This window comes from Pelodiscus sinensis, chromosome 3, assembly GCF_052426305.1.
Source record: "Pelodiscus sinensis isolate ZL-2025 chromosome 3, ASM5242630v1, whole genome shotgun sequence".
Taxonomy (NCBI): domain Eukaryota; kingdom Metazoa; phylum Chordata; order Testudines; family Trionychidae; genus Pelodiscus; species Pelodiscus sinensis.
The window spans coordinates 200,267,581-200,283,862 of record NC_143054.1 but is presented as its reverse complement, the minus strand read 5'-3'; the positions used below and the strand labels follow the sequence as shown (position 1 = coordinate 200,283,862).

The 16,282-nt window shown below is 47.6% G+C and overlaps 1 protein-coding gene across 4 annotated transcripts in view; it reads left to right on the top strand.

Moving 5' to 3' along the window:
* TTL (tubulin tyrosine ligase) overlaps nt 1–12,304 on the top strand; it is a 36,769-nt gene extending 24,465 nt beyond the window's left edge. For all 4 annotated transcript variants that reach the window (XM_075925899.2, XM_075925897.2, XM_075925896.2 and 1 more), the window contains one exon: nt 4,778–12,304. In XM_075925899.2, the coding sequence (XP_075782014.1) occupies nt 4,778–4,892 (115 nt within the window). In that variant the 3' untranslated portion in view covers nt 4,893–12,304. The remainder of the gene's footprint in view (nt 1–4,777) is intronic.
* Nucleotides 12,305–16,282: the final 3,978 nt, after the last annotated feature.

Here is a 16,282-nt window from a genome sequence, read left to right as displayed (position 1 = left end):
TAAATACTCACCATGAGCCACACAACATACCGCAGAAACACTTTCCCAGGAACCTATCCCTGTAACAAACCTGTTGTCAACTCTATTCACACATCTATACAAGCAACACCATCACAGGACCTAACCACATATGCCACACCAGCAGGGGCTCAACCACCTGCACATCCACTAGTGTGATATGCCATCAAGTGCCAGCAATGCCCCTCTGCCATGTATGTTGGCCAGACTGGACAGTCTCTACACCAAAGGATAAAATGGACACAAGTCAGACCTCAGGAATGGTAACACACAACCTGTAGGAGAAACATTTTAACCTTCCTGGATATTTAGTAATGGATTTGAAAGTAGCCATCCTTCTAAAAAGAATTTCAAAACCAGATTACAAAGGGAGACAGCTGAACTGGAGTTTATTTGCAAACTCAGTACAATCAATTTAAGATTAAATAAGGATTTTAAACTGGCTAAAATACTACAAAGGCAATTTCTCCTCTTTTCATATTCATGCTCCCAGACACCAACTAACTAACTCTCTTCCCTCTGGGCAGTATGAGCCTCTGGCAAATTCGTGTCAAACTGGCTTAAATTGGAATCCCCATAAAACCCTAATGGAAAGATGATCTGGGTTCACACGAGCCTCTGGAGAATCTTTGTCATGACATCCAACTGCAGAACTCTTTCCAAGGGTGTTCATCTTTCCTCTGAGACAACACTAGCCATTCTGCATTAACAGAGAACTTATATTAATGCTGCAGCACGAACCTACGTTAATCAGAAAAGAACATATGATACAGAATTGACAAAGAAGCCAAAAGAGAGAGAGAATGTACACGTGTATGGACCCTTTAGTTAAAAACTGAAATACTTACCGTAGGCCTGGGTTTTGTTTTTAATTTACAGCTATCAAGATGACTTTGAAGTGTGGAAGCTTCTAGCATTCTTTAGAAAGTGCTGTTCATTTTAAGGACCAATGTTCCCTGTAAGCTGTGCACTTGTGCAGCCACTTGGGTGGCATTGTAATCTCTCTCAACTGACTAGCAGAGTGCTCACAGCTAGGGTTTTTGTTTCTACTGTTGGTGTGCCTCAGTGCGCACACAGAAAATCTTTCACCCATGGATGGAAACATTTCCCACATGGTTGGAAAAGATTAGAGGGAACATTGCTAAGGACCCATTAGAAATGAAAAAGAACACAGAATGCTTGCCAGTAATCCATCTAAAACCACGATTGAGAGAGATTCAGTTTCATAAATTGTCGCATTTGATACAGAGATCATCTTCTGAAAGCAGCGCAGGGGAAACCTATAGGCAACCTATAGGTAACTGCCCTTGTACCTAGAAATTGCGGGGTGTGCCAATTGAACCATAGCAGCATTTCGATTGGATGCAGAGGGAGCGCATGGTTCTCTGTCAACATTGGGTGCAGTCAGTATGCACCTCACTTCAAGAGCCCTTGCTTTACGTATGTGTCACTTTAATAATGCTGGTAGGAAAAACACTGCACAGATGAAAACCAGTGGGATCTGGGAACCTGATTATGGGCAATGGTAAATTGTCTCATGGGCTACACTTAGAACCCTGATGCGCCAAAGGTTGCTCAGCACTGATCTGAAAGCTTGAAGGTATGCTGAGCCAGTTGCACACGTGTAAAGACTTTGTTAGTCTTGGTAAAGAAGGCCTTGGTAGGAAAAACATGCCAGCATCTGTTTTATCCAGCCCAGTTACATGTCTATCCTCAACAGAAATTGCCTCATTTGTTTTAGGACAGTGAGAGTCACCAGAGATGAAATAAACAATCTGCATAATTGAAACAGATGAAAATTCTGTCAACTTTGCACTAGTCTGTCAAAGTCTTTGCAATCTATAAGATTCAGGAATGTCAGTGTGAAACACAGCTATAAGCATGGCTGAGAGCTCTTTTTGTTCAGAATATCACTAGGCTCAAATGTCACTGGATTTTGCCGACTTTTACTGTCCAGTGTTCATGTTCTTAGACACTTTCTGCTTCTTTACACATGCAATTTTACAAACTACATCTGTCAAGCAGCCCAGGCTTTGGCTACTAGTATTGTGACTTACTGAATCTATATGTATCAGTAGTGCCACAGCTTCCTGTTAGTAAATATCAGAGAGTCTAAGAACTGTAATATTGATGCTATTCATTAGACTACAGTTTGTCTGGTGGTTCCATCTCTTGCCGCCTTACAATAAGGCTTATCCTCTCATCACGAGATAGGCATTGAACATTGTTGTTAAGCCAGAGATATATTTGTCCTCTCTATTTTTGTGTGTAAACAGTAAAACGCTGTTCAGAAATAATGATTTTAAATGTAAAGCTTGGAGAAATTGTCATAGTCTGTATATGTTGGGTTTGGGGGAGGAGAGAGAATAGTTATACTAGATTGATCTCAGGTTGATTTGTTTTTCCATTATTCTCTACTCCCCTTGGAATGTGCCTACCTTGACTTCTGATGACAGTGCCCCATGGCTGGTGCTGATGTGTATTGATAAATACCAGCTTCATGAAGCTTACTGTGAGAGAGCAAAACTAACTCTGCAAGATACGAGAAATCCCTGTGCCAGTGCCACACAAACAAACCCCATTTGCTCTTGCATCCTGCTGCAGTATTTCATTGCAGTGCTTCACAATCAAAGGACATGTCTTCACTCAGCGCACCAGAGATTGACATTCTGGCATTTGATTTAGCGGGTCTAGCATAGACCCATAAATCAAATGCTGAGGGCAGCCTTGACGGCATTTGTACTCCTTGAATTCGCAAGAAGTAAGGGAAGCCAAAGGGAGCATTTGCTCCCGCTGACCTCCTGCTGTGGAGACACTACCAAGCTTGGCTTAAGGTAAGGTGACTCCAGTTACGTGTTTTATGTAGCTGGAGTTGTGTATCTTAAGCCGACCTTCCAGATCTAGTGTAGACCTGGCCAAAGTTTCACAACTGGGACATAAGAGGGTGTACCTACTATGGACTCGTCGACAAATGTGACAGATATCTTCTGCAGCACTAATGTGGTCCCTGAATTGGCAGCAAACCAAGATTTCTGTCATGTTGGCTTTACTTTTCTCTGAAGAGGAGGAAATCTGAATGCACATGACATGGAGGTGGATGGATGGTTGGTTGGCTGGTTTGTTTGGGTGGTTTGGTTTGGTTTTGGTTTTTTGGGTAGGTTTTCTTATTAGTGTGGTCTATATGTCTCATGATTTAGGGTGAAATTCTGCCATCAAATAAACACAAGAGATACTCACTGGCTTCAGCTTGAGCTGCACATCTGTAACTAAGACTAGGATTAATAGCTTCCTTTGGAATGATTTGAAAAGAACACTAATTCAGTGTAGTACACAGTAATTTGAATCTCATGTAATTATGAAGATGAAAAGTTTTCTTTTTCCAAAATGTCTTGTGCTTTAGTTTAATGTTTCAAGTCTACATCACAATCAAAGGACATGTCTTCACTAGACGCACCAGAGATTGACATTCTGGCATTTGATTTAGCGGGTCTAGCATAGACCCATAAATCAAATGCTGAGGGCAGCCTTGACGGCATTTGTAGATATTGGGATAGAGAGTACGCTTATTAAGTTTGCAGATGATACCAAACTGGGTGGGGTTGCAACTTCTTTGGAGGATACGGACATAATTCAAAATGACCTTAGCAAGTTAGAGAAATGGTCAGAGGTAAACAGGATGAAGTTTAATAAAGAGAAATGCAAAGTGCTCCACTTAGGAAGGAACAATCAGTTCCATACATACAAGATGGGAAGCGACTGTCTAGGAAGGAGCATGGCAGAAAGGGATCTAGGGGTCCTAGTGGACCACAAGTTGAATATGAGTCAACAGTGTGATGCTGTTGCAAAAAAAGCAAATATGATTCTAGGTTGTATCAACAGGTGTGTTGTAAGCAAAACTCGTGAAGTCATTCTGCCGCTCTACTCTGCACTAGTTAGGCCTCAGCTGGAGTACTGTGTCCAGTTCTGGGCGCCACATTTCAAGAAAGATGTGGAGAAATTGGAAAGGGTGCAGAGAAGAGCGACAAGAATGATTAAAGGTCTAGAGAACATGACCTATGAAGCCAGGCTTCATGAACTGGGCTTGTTTAGTTTGGAAGAAAGAAGATTAAGGGGGGACATGATAGCGGTTTTCAAATATCTAAAAGGGTGTCACAAGGAGGAAGGAGAAAATTTGTTCCTCTTGGTTTCTGAGGACAGGACAAGGAGTAATGGGCTTAAAGTGCAGCAAGGGAGGTTTAGATTGGACATTAGGAAAAAATTCCTAACTGTCAGGGTGGTCAAATATTGGAATAAATTGCCAAGGGTGGTGGTCGAATCTCCCTCTCTGGAGATATTTAAGAACAGGTTAGATAGACATCTGTCAGGGATGGTGTAGACGGAGCTTGGTCCTGCCTTGAGGGCGGGGGCCTGGACTCGATGACCTCTCGGGGTCCCTTCCAGTCCTATGATTCTATCTACAAAAGTTTCTACTACTTTTGTTCTGTAATCTGTACTGACAGTAAATATATGTAGAACTACCCTGTAATCCACTGCAATAGCTACTAGGAGGCATGGATTTACTATTCCATCTTTGTTTAGGTGGAGGGAATATAGTAAAAGGCATAAGCAGCCTCCAGGGTGGTAAGAGGAGTAGTTACAAGAGAAAGGGGTATTTATACTAAAGGCAAGACTGTGTAACTACTGGTGGGAAAATCTGATGTTCAGTGTGTTACTCTTTTCCTCTTAAAATTCATTCTGATTGTTGTCTCTTTTCTTCTAGGAAACTTTATGCAGAACTTTGCCAAGGTATAGTAGATGTAGCCATCTCTAGCGTCTTTCCCCTCAGTGACACAGTGCAAAAGCAGAGCCAGCCATCAATATTTATCAAGCTATGATGACAAGGAGACCATCTTATCGACATACTTGGGAGAACTGCCATCTGTTGATTCTGAGGGAAGGCTGTTGGATCATGTGCTTTAGTATCACACCAAAAAGGAGGAAAGACACAACTTTTTGGACATTCACGAGGAAAATAGAAATAAAAGAAGGCTTCTGAGGAGAGTCCATGATGAGCCAAAGTTGTTCAGACAACTCTGCTTGTGTTTCACCAAACTTTGCTCTAGAAACAGCTCATGTAACTTTAATAACTAAAGCAAATCTCTCTGGGAGAACAGCAAAATAATGTTTAAAAACCAGGGATAAATTAATCTTGTATCTTCTCATCCTTTTTTAAAAAGAAGCCCTTTCCCCCTTTTTTTCTTAAATAAGACCATTTAATGAAGAGTACCATCTCTTGACGTGGATTTCTTGTTTCATCACCTGCTGCAGTTTTAGTGCCTTAGCTCAGTCCCCTGTAGGTAACTCCTTTTCGTTCCTGCTCCATTTGTGTAGAGATGAAAATCTGTCTTGTTTTGTAGGTTGTATAAAAGAAGAAAAAACAAAATTTAAGTCTGTTTTAAAATCAGCTAGCTAAACACCCAATAACCATACGGCAAAGGTACCATCACTGAGTGTACCATATCTAGTGCGATAAAGTAGCCTAAGGGTTAAAGGACATTTTATTTACTTGTATCCCTTGTGTAATGAGATTTGAATTGGTGGTGGTTCAAAGTCTGGTGCAGTTGGAATCCCTAGAATACAGACATATGGAGCCCCTCTCCTGCTGATCTGCAGTTTTTAGGGAGTTTAGGATGACTCTTGTTTAGAGCACTGCTCAACCGCATCAGACTTGCTTGGAAGGCTTGTTCGAAGGGCGCTCAGTGCTTCTTTCAGCTTTTATGCTGTTAACCTTTGTTTTGTTAACCAAAAGAACACTAAGGGCCCCTCTTTAAGAGCTGTATGTGTGTCCATTTTTTAAAACTCTTCACCTTATTTTAATCTGATGCTTGAAAATAAAAGCCTTTCAACCCAACCAATTATATTCCTTTCAAGCCAACCGATTTGTATCTTTTTCCATTGGAGAAGCATTGCATTTTTTAGCACTCACAAGTTTGCACCACCAAAACATGGCAGGTCCTTTGTATCCCAAGCATAGAAATATGCTCACCTTGTGGGGAAAGCATTTGATGGTTACGTAAACTTGATGCATCATATGGCATTGTTATAGTATGGTGATTTAAAAAAAAAATCAGTGAATGTAAAAACACAATTCTTAAGTGTAACCTAAATGTGTGGAAGCCTGGAATATTCCCCACATCACAAATTGTCCCTGTAAGTTACAATTTTTAACCTAAACAGGTTGACTGTGTCTCTTTGTAGAACACAGTGGGGTCCCTAATAGCAAACTAGGTACTATAGATCGAAAGTGTGTTCCGCAATGCACTGCCATCTGTTGGGAATTTTCAGTAGGAACAGAGAGGTGGAATTTTAAATCGGCGTTCGAGAAGTAATAGTTTGTGTCTGCAAAGACAGACTAACAGGAGAGAGCCCCTTTTAAAAAAAAAAAAAAAAAAGTACGGCTTCTATAAGCTATTGTGCATTTTCAGTACTGCTATGCTGCAGTTCTCCTACATGCACTGCATGTTGCATGCTAGCATATTTTAGTTCTATAATTAGATTTTTTTTCTACGTTTTAATAGGTCAGTGAAATGAGGCAACTTCCAAACAAACAAGTGTGCATGACTAACTGAGAAGCAGTCTGATATGGAAAGGTATGAGAGGATTGTTTAGAAGAAGGATCTCTTTTGTGTGGAGCACATTCAATACAGGATATTGTTGTGGAATACTTGTCTGCACGTGAATCAAATCTAGCAAGAGTTCTGGCTCTGCTGGTTGGATCTGAACTATGTTCTGTGTATTTTGACAGTTGTTTTGGGGTATGAATCGAACATAAATGAAGGTGTCCCAAGCAAACAAAAAATGGCTCCTGCTACAAAACCCCATTTAGGAGGTTCCAAGCTTCTGACTGGCCAAGTTTAATAAGCATTGGACTATTGTAATGTTTCCCTCCTGTGAAATGTCTGGGCACTCTTACACACTTACCTCAAGTTGGGCTGAGATGTCCCATCTCGGAAGCATTACTAAGCTAGAGTTCTGTGAATGAATGAACTGTCACACTTTGCCAAGTCACTGGTGTTCATGTATCTTGGCTGTGTAGCACAGTGAGAGAGAAGCATCTCCGTGAGATGTACAGAACTTGAAATCTCCTTGCTGGGGCGCACTGGGGAAGTTTCTGTTCCATATTTTGATCCAGAACAGCTAGATTTGGGGATGGACTCAACCACTCATCTTAAAAATGTATTTGATAACATTGGCCAGGTGATTGTCAGATTGTCCCTCATGTTCCTTCTGTTGAAGGGCTTCATACCCTTGCTGGCTTTATTTTCAGCAAGTAAATAACTTCAGAATTCTTCACACCATTGCTGCTATGATGCAGATCCCTGTAATCTAACCTTGACAGTGCAGAAGTTATTCCATTGGTCTGAGTTTTCTGGTGTAACGTCAGTTGAACATCATCTGTACATCAAGCCAGACTGCAGGTGAGAGAGGAAACCTCAGTGAAGCCATTAAGATTCCTTGGCTGACTAGTATTCTTTCCTTATCAGTGGTAAAGAATAAGCCTTACTCTAGGATTTGTATGGGGCTGCCTGAGCTCACTGTCAAGAGACCAATTACCTTGCTTGGCAGAGGTCAGTGTAAGGCCCAGAATTTTGTTTTGCAAAGTGAGTAGCCAGGGTGATTTGAGTTGGGTTTTCACAGCTGCAGGAAACTTGATTTAAATATTAACTTGATGAAATTTCCATCACTGTGGAGGCCAGGAAGTCTATGGGTGGGATGGACAGGGTATGTACTAAAGTGAACATACAGACAGCCTTAGCCTAGAAGGCTGGATAATCTTAACTCATGACTACAAGCCTAATAAGGACATGGACTCTATCATTAAAAATATCAATCAGTATTTGACGTGTATGCCTCCTTTAGTGTAATATGTCATGGATTCCCAGGTTCTGAGGTTATATTTAGGCCTGTCAAAATCCTGGCTAGCAGATTGCCACTATCACATAAATGTGTTGCTGCTGTGCAAACTACTCTTGCGCAATAAGTTTGAAATGAGCTCGTGTTGTATATATCTGTGATAATGCTATGGCAGGTGAAATGTGCACTAGAACTATGAAGTGGTTTAAATACTGAATTCCAGAAATTGACAAGGAAGCCTGCTACAACTGTGTATAGTGAGCTCACTTGTGTCTGTGGGGAGGGGGGTAAAAGTTCCAGAAATGGATGTCTAAGGGCTTGTCTTCACTACATGTTGGATATATGCTGCAGCAGTTGATCCACCAGTGGTGGATATCAGTCTCGGAGTGCTCTCCCATAGATTGCAGTTCTCCACAAGCACAAGGAGAGGCACCATAGTCTATGTGAGAGCAGCCTCTGCCGACTTTACCTATGTGTTAGCTAACTGGTTTCAACACACACTTTTCCTAGTGAAATAAGGGCTAACAAACGTCCTTTATTCAGAATGTTAATCAGACATAGAAATAAGAGGTGTGAACCAAAAGAGAGTTTAAACAGGGATTAAAATTCTCTCCCCAGCTGTTTTTCAATCTTGGCTCATGCAATACCAGCATTTTTCTTGCTGTTCAACCAGCTAAGGCTGGGCTTGAACATCTACAAGGTAAAATAAGGGGGAGGCCTTAAAGCAGGGGTGGGGAACTTAAGGCCTGCCCCCAGCTTGCCTGGATCTGGCCCCTGAGGCTCAGGGTTCCACCCCCAGCAGTGGAGAACCCATCCTGGTGCTGCAGCACCCCCCACTGCCGCACCCTGGGGCTGGAGTGCACAAAGTCTACTAGACTGGACCCCCCTAGGCTCTGGTGTGCAAGGGGAATGTGGGGAGTGTCTCCTTAGTCGGGGGGGCATGTCAGTGAGGGTTTGATTTTTGCTTATCACTTGTGTGCAGCCCCTGACTTTATTTTTTTCCCCCCCATGGGTCAGTGGTTCCTGACCCAAAAAAGTTCTCCAACCCTGCCTTAAAGCTCTCAGGCCTTTTTCACATCATAAAGAAGTGAAGAGAGGGCGCAAGCCCTGAGTCTTTTGACCACTTCCTTTGAAGGCTGCCTTTAAGAATGAGTAATGGGGTCAGCAGCTGTGTTCCACTGGGAACTTGTGAGTATAATAGGATGTGTATACACAGAGAAGAATGGCTGCTTACTGCGGGTACAGCTGGCTGAGCACTAGAGCCTGTCTCCAAACATGCTCTTGTAAGCATCTTGTTTGTGAGCTGTGCTCCTAAAGGAGACTAATGGAGCTGGAGCAAAGCTGCTGGTAGAGTGCAAGAGATGGCTCATGCTGCACTGACTTGAAGCAGCCTCCTCACTCCCCACTAGGTTGATGAACAGTCCTGTAACAGTAATCATGGTATTGTTTTCATTCAGGTGTGGGAAAGGCAGAGAGAGAAAAAACCTGGAGCTTCTTGCTCTGAGTGACGCTTCGTTGGGGTGACCTGCTGAGCAGCTTGGAAGGGTCCCACAGGCAGGCCCCTTTTTTTATGGTGGGAGGAAACCACCACAGATCTTCCCTGTTGTCAAGTTTACATGACAGCCATCCCAGTGCAGTTAGCTGGGGATGAGATGGGAATAATCTTAATCCTTGATGGCCCCAGTGTCGATGGGAACGGTGAACTGAACGAACATAAGCCCCCCCCCACACACAAATGAAGGACCACTTCCCGCTGTAATACAGAAATGGCTCAGTACTGCATGAACAATGGCACTATTGTGTCCTGGGCCATTTCTGTATCAGTCTGCAGTTCTGTCATTGATGGGTGGTTAGCTCCCTATTTTACTTTTTCATCACACAGATGACCTGTTATTTGCTGGTATTGCCAAACTTCTGTCAACCCATCTCACCTTGAACATTACCATTGGTCTTGTCCCGTTTTCAAGTTTTGGCTCCTTAGATTTCTTGGGTCTAGGAGAAAATAAAAGTTGGAGTGTGTGTGTATAGCCCTGCCACCCTAGAGCAGCACCTGTTTGCTGCCTTTGGGACAAATTCTGCTATTGTAGAGACACAATTAATGCTGGACATCAGAATGGGGAGCCCCACATTTACCATAAAATCTGCACTAATCAGCTTCCTTTTGTTTTAAGCCACCCATTTAAGGAATTCACCTGTACAGTGTCAGGTACATACGTGTTTGACCTGGAGGTTGGTTATGACCTCCAGTTGATGATTTCCTGCCTCATCAATCAAAAGACATTTCACTGTATTCCAATCTAATTTAATCCTAATTATTGATAATTTGATTATTCACATAATACATGTTTAACTTTTCTCACCATATTTAAAGCAGCTTATCAGGTTGTCAAATTACTGGCTTGTTTGCCATATTCTTCAAAAGGCCTTTTTTCAGAATTCCACAAGGGTCATTAATTAACAAGGGGGAGGGATAGCTCAGTGGTTTGAGCATTGGCCTGCTAAACCCAGGGTTGTGAGTTCAGTCCTTGCAGAGGCCATTTAAGGATTTGGGGCCAAAATTTGTCAGGGGTGGTACTTGGTCCTGCTGTGAAGGCAGGGGACTGGACTTGATGACCTTTCAAGTTCCCTTCCAGTTCTAGGAGATAGGCAATCTCCATTATATTTTTAATTTGACAATAATACTTGTGGGGAGGGGTATTTGTTGTAGCAGAAGAGCAGTGTGGAACCCATTTCCTTACCTTTCATGCCCTACTTGCATTTGAAATATAAAATATTTAACTATCTTCCAAAAAGTGGTACAAGTTGCACCCCTAAAATTCAGGATTCTCTGGTCTGGCAACATCCATGGTCCAGCATGACCATGGATGTTCCAGGACCAGAGTGTCCTGGTGTGCTTGCAGGAGGGTGGGGGCCTGGGAGCCAGCACGCAGCTCAGTTGGGCTGTGAGGAGGGACTCAGCTGGGCTTTGGGGGGTAGGCAGGAAGCCAGTGCATGGCTTAGCAGGGCTGCAGGGGAGTGCTACATGCACGGCTCAGCTGGGCTTCAAGGAGAGACAGGAAGTGGACAGAGGGGTAGCAGGGGCCCCTGAAATGACCTCCCCTTGTCTGGAAAAATCCCTAATCAGGGACCAGTCAGGTCCTGAGGTGCTGGACTAGGGAGGTTCAACCTGTAGTCACTGCCAAAAGAAAACAGCTAAAGGGCAATTGGTTTCTGACATTGGGGCTACGTCTACATTGGCAAGATTTTGCGCAAATATTTTTAACGCAAGAGTTTTTGCGTTAAAGTATTTGCACAAGAGAGCGTCTACACTGGCATGTGCTTTTGTGCAAGAGATGTGCTTTTGCGCAAAAGCATCCGTGCCAGTGTAGACGCTCTCTTGCACAAGAATGCTCCGATGGCCATTTTAGCCATTGGGCTTTCTTGCGCAAGAAATTCATGTTGCCTGTCTACACTGGCCTCTTGCGCAAGAAGCACTGATTTCTTACATTAGAACGTCAGTGTTCTTGCGCAAGAACTCCCTGCCAGTGTAGACAGGCAGCATGTTTTTGTGCAAAAGCCTGAGTGCTTGCACAAGAAAAAAGTATCTTGTCCAGATTATCAACTTGCCTTTATCTGTACTGGACTTGATTTTGATTGAAGAGTTAGATCATTTGTGTGTGTGTAATTTTAAGTTGGGACTGTGAACTTTTTTTAAAGAAATTGCAAAAATAACATTTTTAACTTGAACTGACCAGGCTTTACTGTTTAATGAGTTCTTGAAAGGGATAGGTGCTGCTTTTCAGGAAGATGGATACTATACTATAGAATGTGATGGGTTTCTAGTCTGAGACGTATCCTTTTGCATGGTAGTCATTGAGATGGATACAGACGTAGTCTCATGAAATAGGAATCCTGGAAATTTTCAGTTTCTGTGGCTTATCTCATGTAGGATTCATTGTGATTATTGTACTACAACTGTAATGTGCTCCCAATCAACTTCAGAGGCACAATTAAGACTTGAAACCAATTCTGTTAAGATCAGGCTTCTCTATCACATTGTAATCAAGGTCCTTCTGGACTGCATGCTCGTATACAGTCAATGCATTTCTTGTTCTCTAAGCACTGTTCTCTGTTAAGAAGAAAACACTGTGCAATAAATACGAGATAATAACAATGTATCATCAATGTCAGCTAAAGTAGTCTGTGGAAACAATAACCTTGAAAGGATCTGAAACAATCACTGTAGCATTCATACAGAGCTCCTGAGGTTACATCATATTGACCTTTAGTTTGTGTTTTCAAATTACTATCATGTGAGTGTGTATGTGTCTGACAGGATTTGTGAGCAGTGCATGGTTCTTTGACATTTGTAGTCAACTCTGTCTGAATAACAATTAAAGAGAAAATCGTATTACCTACTGTCTTTTTTTTTCTTGTGAATAACAATTCAAAGAGGCAAGCAGAGAGGGATGGAGAATCTAGCTAAGTAAGCAACTCTCCATTACATTCATGAAGACATTTTTCAAGTTTTCCAAGTGAATACTGTGTATCTCACTTGACACCTGGTTCCTAAGTGGTTGGTAGAGGGAACAGAGACGCTGCTGGACAGTCAACTAGCTAGGGCACAAAGCCTCTCAGGATATTTTGATTGGGGCAAGGGGTCTCAGGCTATGTCTAGACTAAAGAAAGTCAGAAAAAGATACACAAATTGCGTTACTCAATTTGCATATCTTTTGCTGTTTTTCTTTCAAAAGAGGCTTTTCCGAAATTTGGTGCATCGACACGGTTCCAAATTTTGGAAAAACCTGCTTTTTCGAGCCAACGAGGTTTACAGGGATGGTGAAAGAATGCCTCCTCTTTTCTGATTCCCCCCCTCCCCCTGCAGAAAAGCAGACGCATTGCTCCGGTATCCCGGAAAAGTGCTGCAGTCTAGACCAGTGGTCTCCAACCTTTTTACACCCAAGATCACTTTTTAAGTCTCAGAACAGGCGAAGATCTACTGCCCCGCCCCTTCCTTGAAGCCCCGCCTACATTACATGAGGAAATCTAATGTAAATGCACTGCGCAGGTGCACAGTTCAGAGAGGGCTCAAGAGCTACTCTTAGAGCCCCTGAGATCTACCGGTAGATTGCGATCTACTAGTTGGTGACCACGGGTCTAGACTGAGGCTGTTAAAGATTGGTGGACTATCTGATAAGTATTTGCTTACCGCAGTGGTGGGCAAAAGGGCCTCCACAGACTGGCTTCAGCCCACCAATCTGGTGGATCTGGCCTGCGGAGACCCTGCTGCTCCCCCGCCCCCAAGCCAATTAGGGCCTGGGGGTGGAAGAGCACCTGAAGCCTTCTCCACTCTGCCCCTGCCCTGCGAGCAGCACAGGGAAGGGAAGAGAGTGGAGGAGGCTTTGTGTACTCCTCTGACCCAGGCCAATTGAGGCCTGGGGGTGGAGGAGCTGCATGAAGCCTCTGCTCTCCCCCTCTGCCCTGTGAGTAGCCCACAGCACTTCAAAGTGCCACAGGCTCCTTGCAGGGCGGGAGGAGGCTTCCCGCACTCCCCAGGCCCTGACTAGCCTGGGGGTGGGAGAGTGTGCCAAGCCTCTTCTAGGGGATAGGTGCCTAGTGGGAGGGGGGGGGGCAAGGAGCTACCCCACTCCCAGACCAATCATGGTCTGGGGGTGTGAGAACCCCACTCTTTCCAGGGTGGCCTGGGGCTACTTCAAAAAATTTTGAAGTGGCCCCTGGGCAAAAATTATTGCCCACCCCTGGCTTATTGGATAGTTTTTTGACTAGTTGACTAGTCTATAGGCACTTTCACATTCCTCCTTTGAAATGTACAAAAGCTCTGGCTGGGGCTCTTGTACATTTCAAAGAAGGAATGCTGAACTCCATGTACAGCCCAGAGCAAGCAGGAAGTCCCGCTGACTGTGGGTGCATGTGGATGCCTTCTTTGAAATGCACAAGAGTCCCCAGCATGCTCTGACTTGTGCATTTCAAAGCCATGGAGCCCGGGATCAGCTGGGGACTCCCCCAGTTGATCCTGGGCTCCCTACAACATTTCCCCAGAACCTGGGAATCAGCTGTTCGGCGGTTGTCCCTTTAAACCACGCATCCACACGAATCAAAGGAGCAACTGTGGGGAGCCCCGGGGTTCTGGGGAAATGCCACGGGAGCCCGAGATCAACTGGGGAGTCCCCCGCTGATCCCAGGCTCCATGGCTTTGAAATGTGCAAGAGCCCTCGGTGGGGACTCTTGTGCATTTCAAAGCAGGCACCCACCTGCAGCCCAGTCAGTGGGACTTCTCGCTGGCCCTGGCCTGTATGCAGAGTTCCACATTCCTCCTTTGAAATGCACATTGACTAGTGGAAGGAAATTCTATCGACTAGTCAATTAACTGCATTTTCAACTAGCAGGCCTGGGCACCTTATAGACTAACAGATGTATTGGAGCATAAGCTTCTGTGGGCAAAAAAACCCGTTTGCACTCGCATGCATCTGACGAAGTCAGGGCGAAGGGCGGCCTGTGGCGGTTGGCGGGGGAGGAGGGGCGGGAGGCGCTCTGAGGCAGTTGGGCGGGGGCCGCCTGTGGCGGTTGTTCGAGGGGGGGGCGCTCTGAGGCGGTGCGTGAGGCGGCCTGTGGCGGTTGGTCCGCGAGGGGGCGCTCTGAGGCGGTGCGTGAGGCGGCCTGTGGCGGTTGTTCGAGGGGGGGGCGCTCTGAGGCGGTGCGAGGCGGCCTGTGGCGGTTGGTCCGCGGGGAGGCGCTCTGAGGCGGTGCGCGAGGCGGCCTGTGGCGGTTGTTCGAGAGGGGGCGCTCTGAGGCAGTGCGCGAGGCGGCCTGTGGCGGTTGGTCCGCGGGGGGGGGGGGGGGCACTCTGAGGCGGTGCGCGAGGCGGCCTGTGGCGGTTGTTCGAGGGGGGGCGCTCTGAGGCGGTGCGCGAGGCGGCCTGTGGCGGTTGGTCCGCGGGGGGGCGCTCTGAGGCGGTGCGCGAGGCGGCCTGTGGCGGTTGTTCGAGGGGGGGCGCTGTGAGGCGGCCTGTGGCGGTTGGTCCGCGGGGAGGCGCTCTGAGGCGGTGCGCGAGGCGGCCTGTGGCGGTTGTTCGAGAGGGGGCGCTCTGAGGCAGTGCGCGAGGCGGCCTGTGGCAGTTGGTCCGGGGGGGCGGGGGGGGGGCGCTCTGAGGCGGTGCGCGAGGCGGCCTGTGGCGGTTGTTCGAGGGGGGGGGGCGCTCTGAGGCGGTGCGCGAGGCGGCCTGTGGCGGTTGGTCTGCGGGGGGGGGCGCTCTGAGGCGGTGCGCGAGGCGGCCTGTGGCAGTTGGTCGGGGGGGGGGGGGGGGGGCGCTCTGAGGCGGTGCGCGAGGCGGCCTGTGGCGGTTGGTCCACGGGGGGGCGCTCTGAGGCGGTGCGTGAGGCGGCCTGTGGTGGTTGTTCAAGGGGGGGCGCTCTGAGGCGGTGCGCGAGGCGGCCTGTGGCGGTTGGTCCGCAGGGGGGCGCTCTGAGGCGGTGCGCGAGGAGGCCTGTGGCGGTTGGTCCGCGGGGGGGCGCTCTGAGGCGGTGCGCGAGGCGGCCTGTGGCGGTTGTTCGAGGGGGGGCGCTGTGAGGCGGTGCGCGAGGAGGCCTGTGGCGGTTGTTCGAGGGGGGGCGCTCTGAGGCGGTGCGCGAGGCGGCCTGTGGCGGTTGTTCGAGGGGGGGCGCTCTGAGGCGGTGCGCGAGGCGGCCTGTGGCGGTTGTTCGAGGGGGGGCGCTGTGAGGCGGTGCGCGAGGCGGCCTGTGGCGGTTGTTCGAGGGGGGGCGCTGTGAGGCGGTGCGCGAGGCGGCCTGTGGCGGTTGTTCGAGGGGGGGCGCTCTGAGGCGGTGCGCGAGGCGGCCTGTGGCGGTTGTTCGAGCGGGGGCGCTCTGATGCGGTGCGCGAGGCGGCCTGTGGCAGTTGTTCGAGGGGGGGCGCTGTGAGGCGGTGCGCGAGGCGGCCTGTGGCGGTTGTTCGAGGGGGGGCGCTCTGAGGCGGTGCGCGAGGCGGCCTGTGGCGGTTGTTCGAGGGGGGGCGCTCTGAGGCGGTGCGCGAGGCGGCCTGTGGCGGTTGTTCGAGGGGGGGCGCTGTGAGGCGGTGCGCGAGGCGGCCTGTGGCGGTTGTTCGAGGGGGGGCGCTCTGAGGCGGTGCGCGAGGCGGCCTGTGGCGGTTGGTCCGCGCGGGGGCGCTCTGAGGCGGTGCGCGAGGCGGCCTGTGGCGGTTGGTCCGCGGGGGGGCGCTCTGAGGCGGTGCGCGAGGCGGCCTGTGGCGGTTGGTCCGCGGGGGGGCGCTCTGAGGCGGTGCGCGAGGCGGCCTGTGGCGGTTGTTCGAGAGGGGGCGCTCTGAGGCGGTGCGCGAGGCGGCCTGTGGCGGTTGTTCGAGGGGGGGCGCTCTGAGG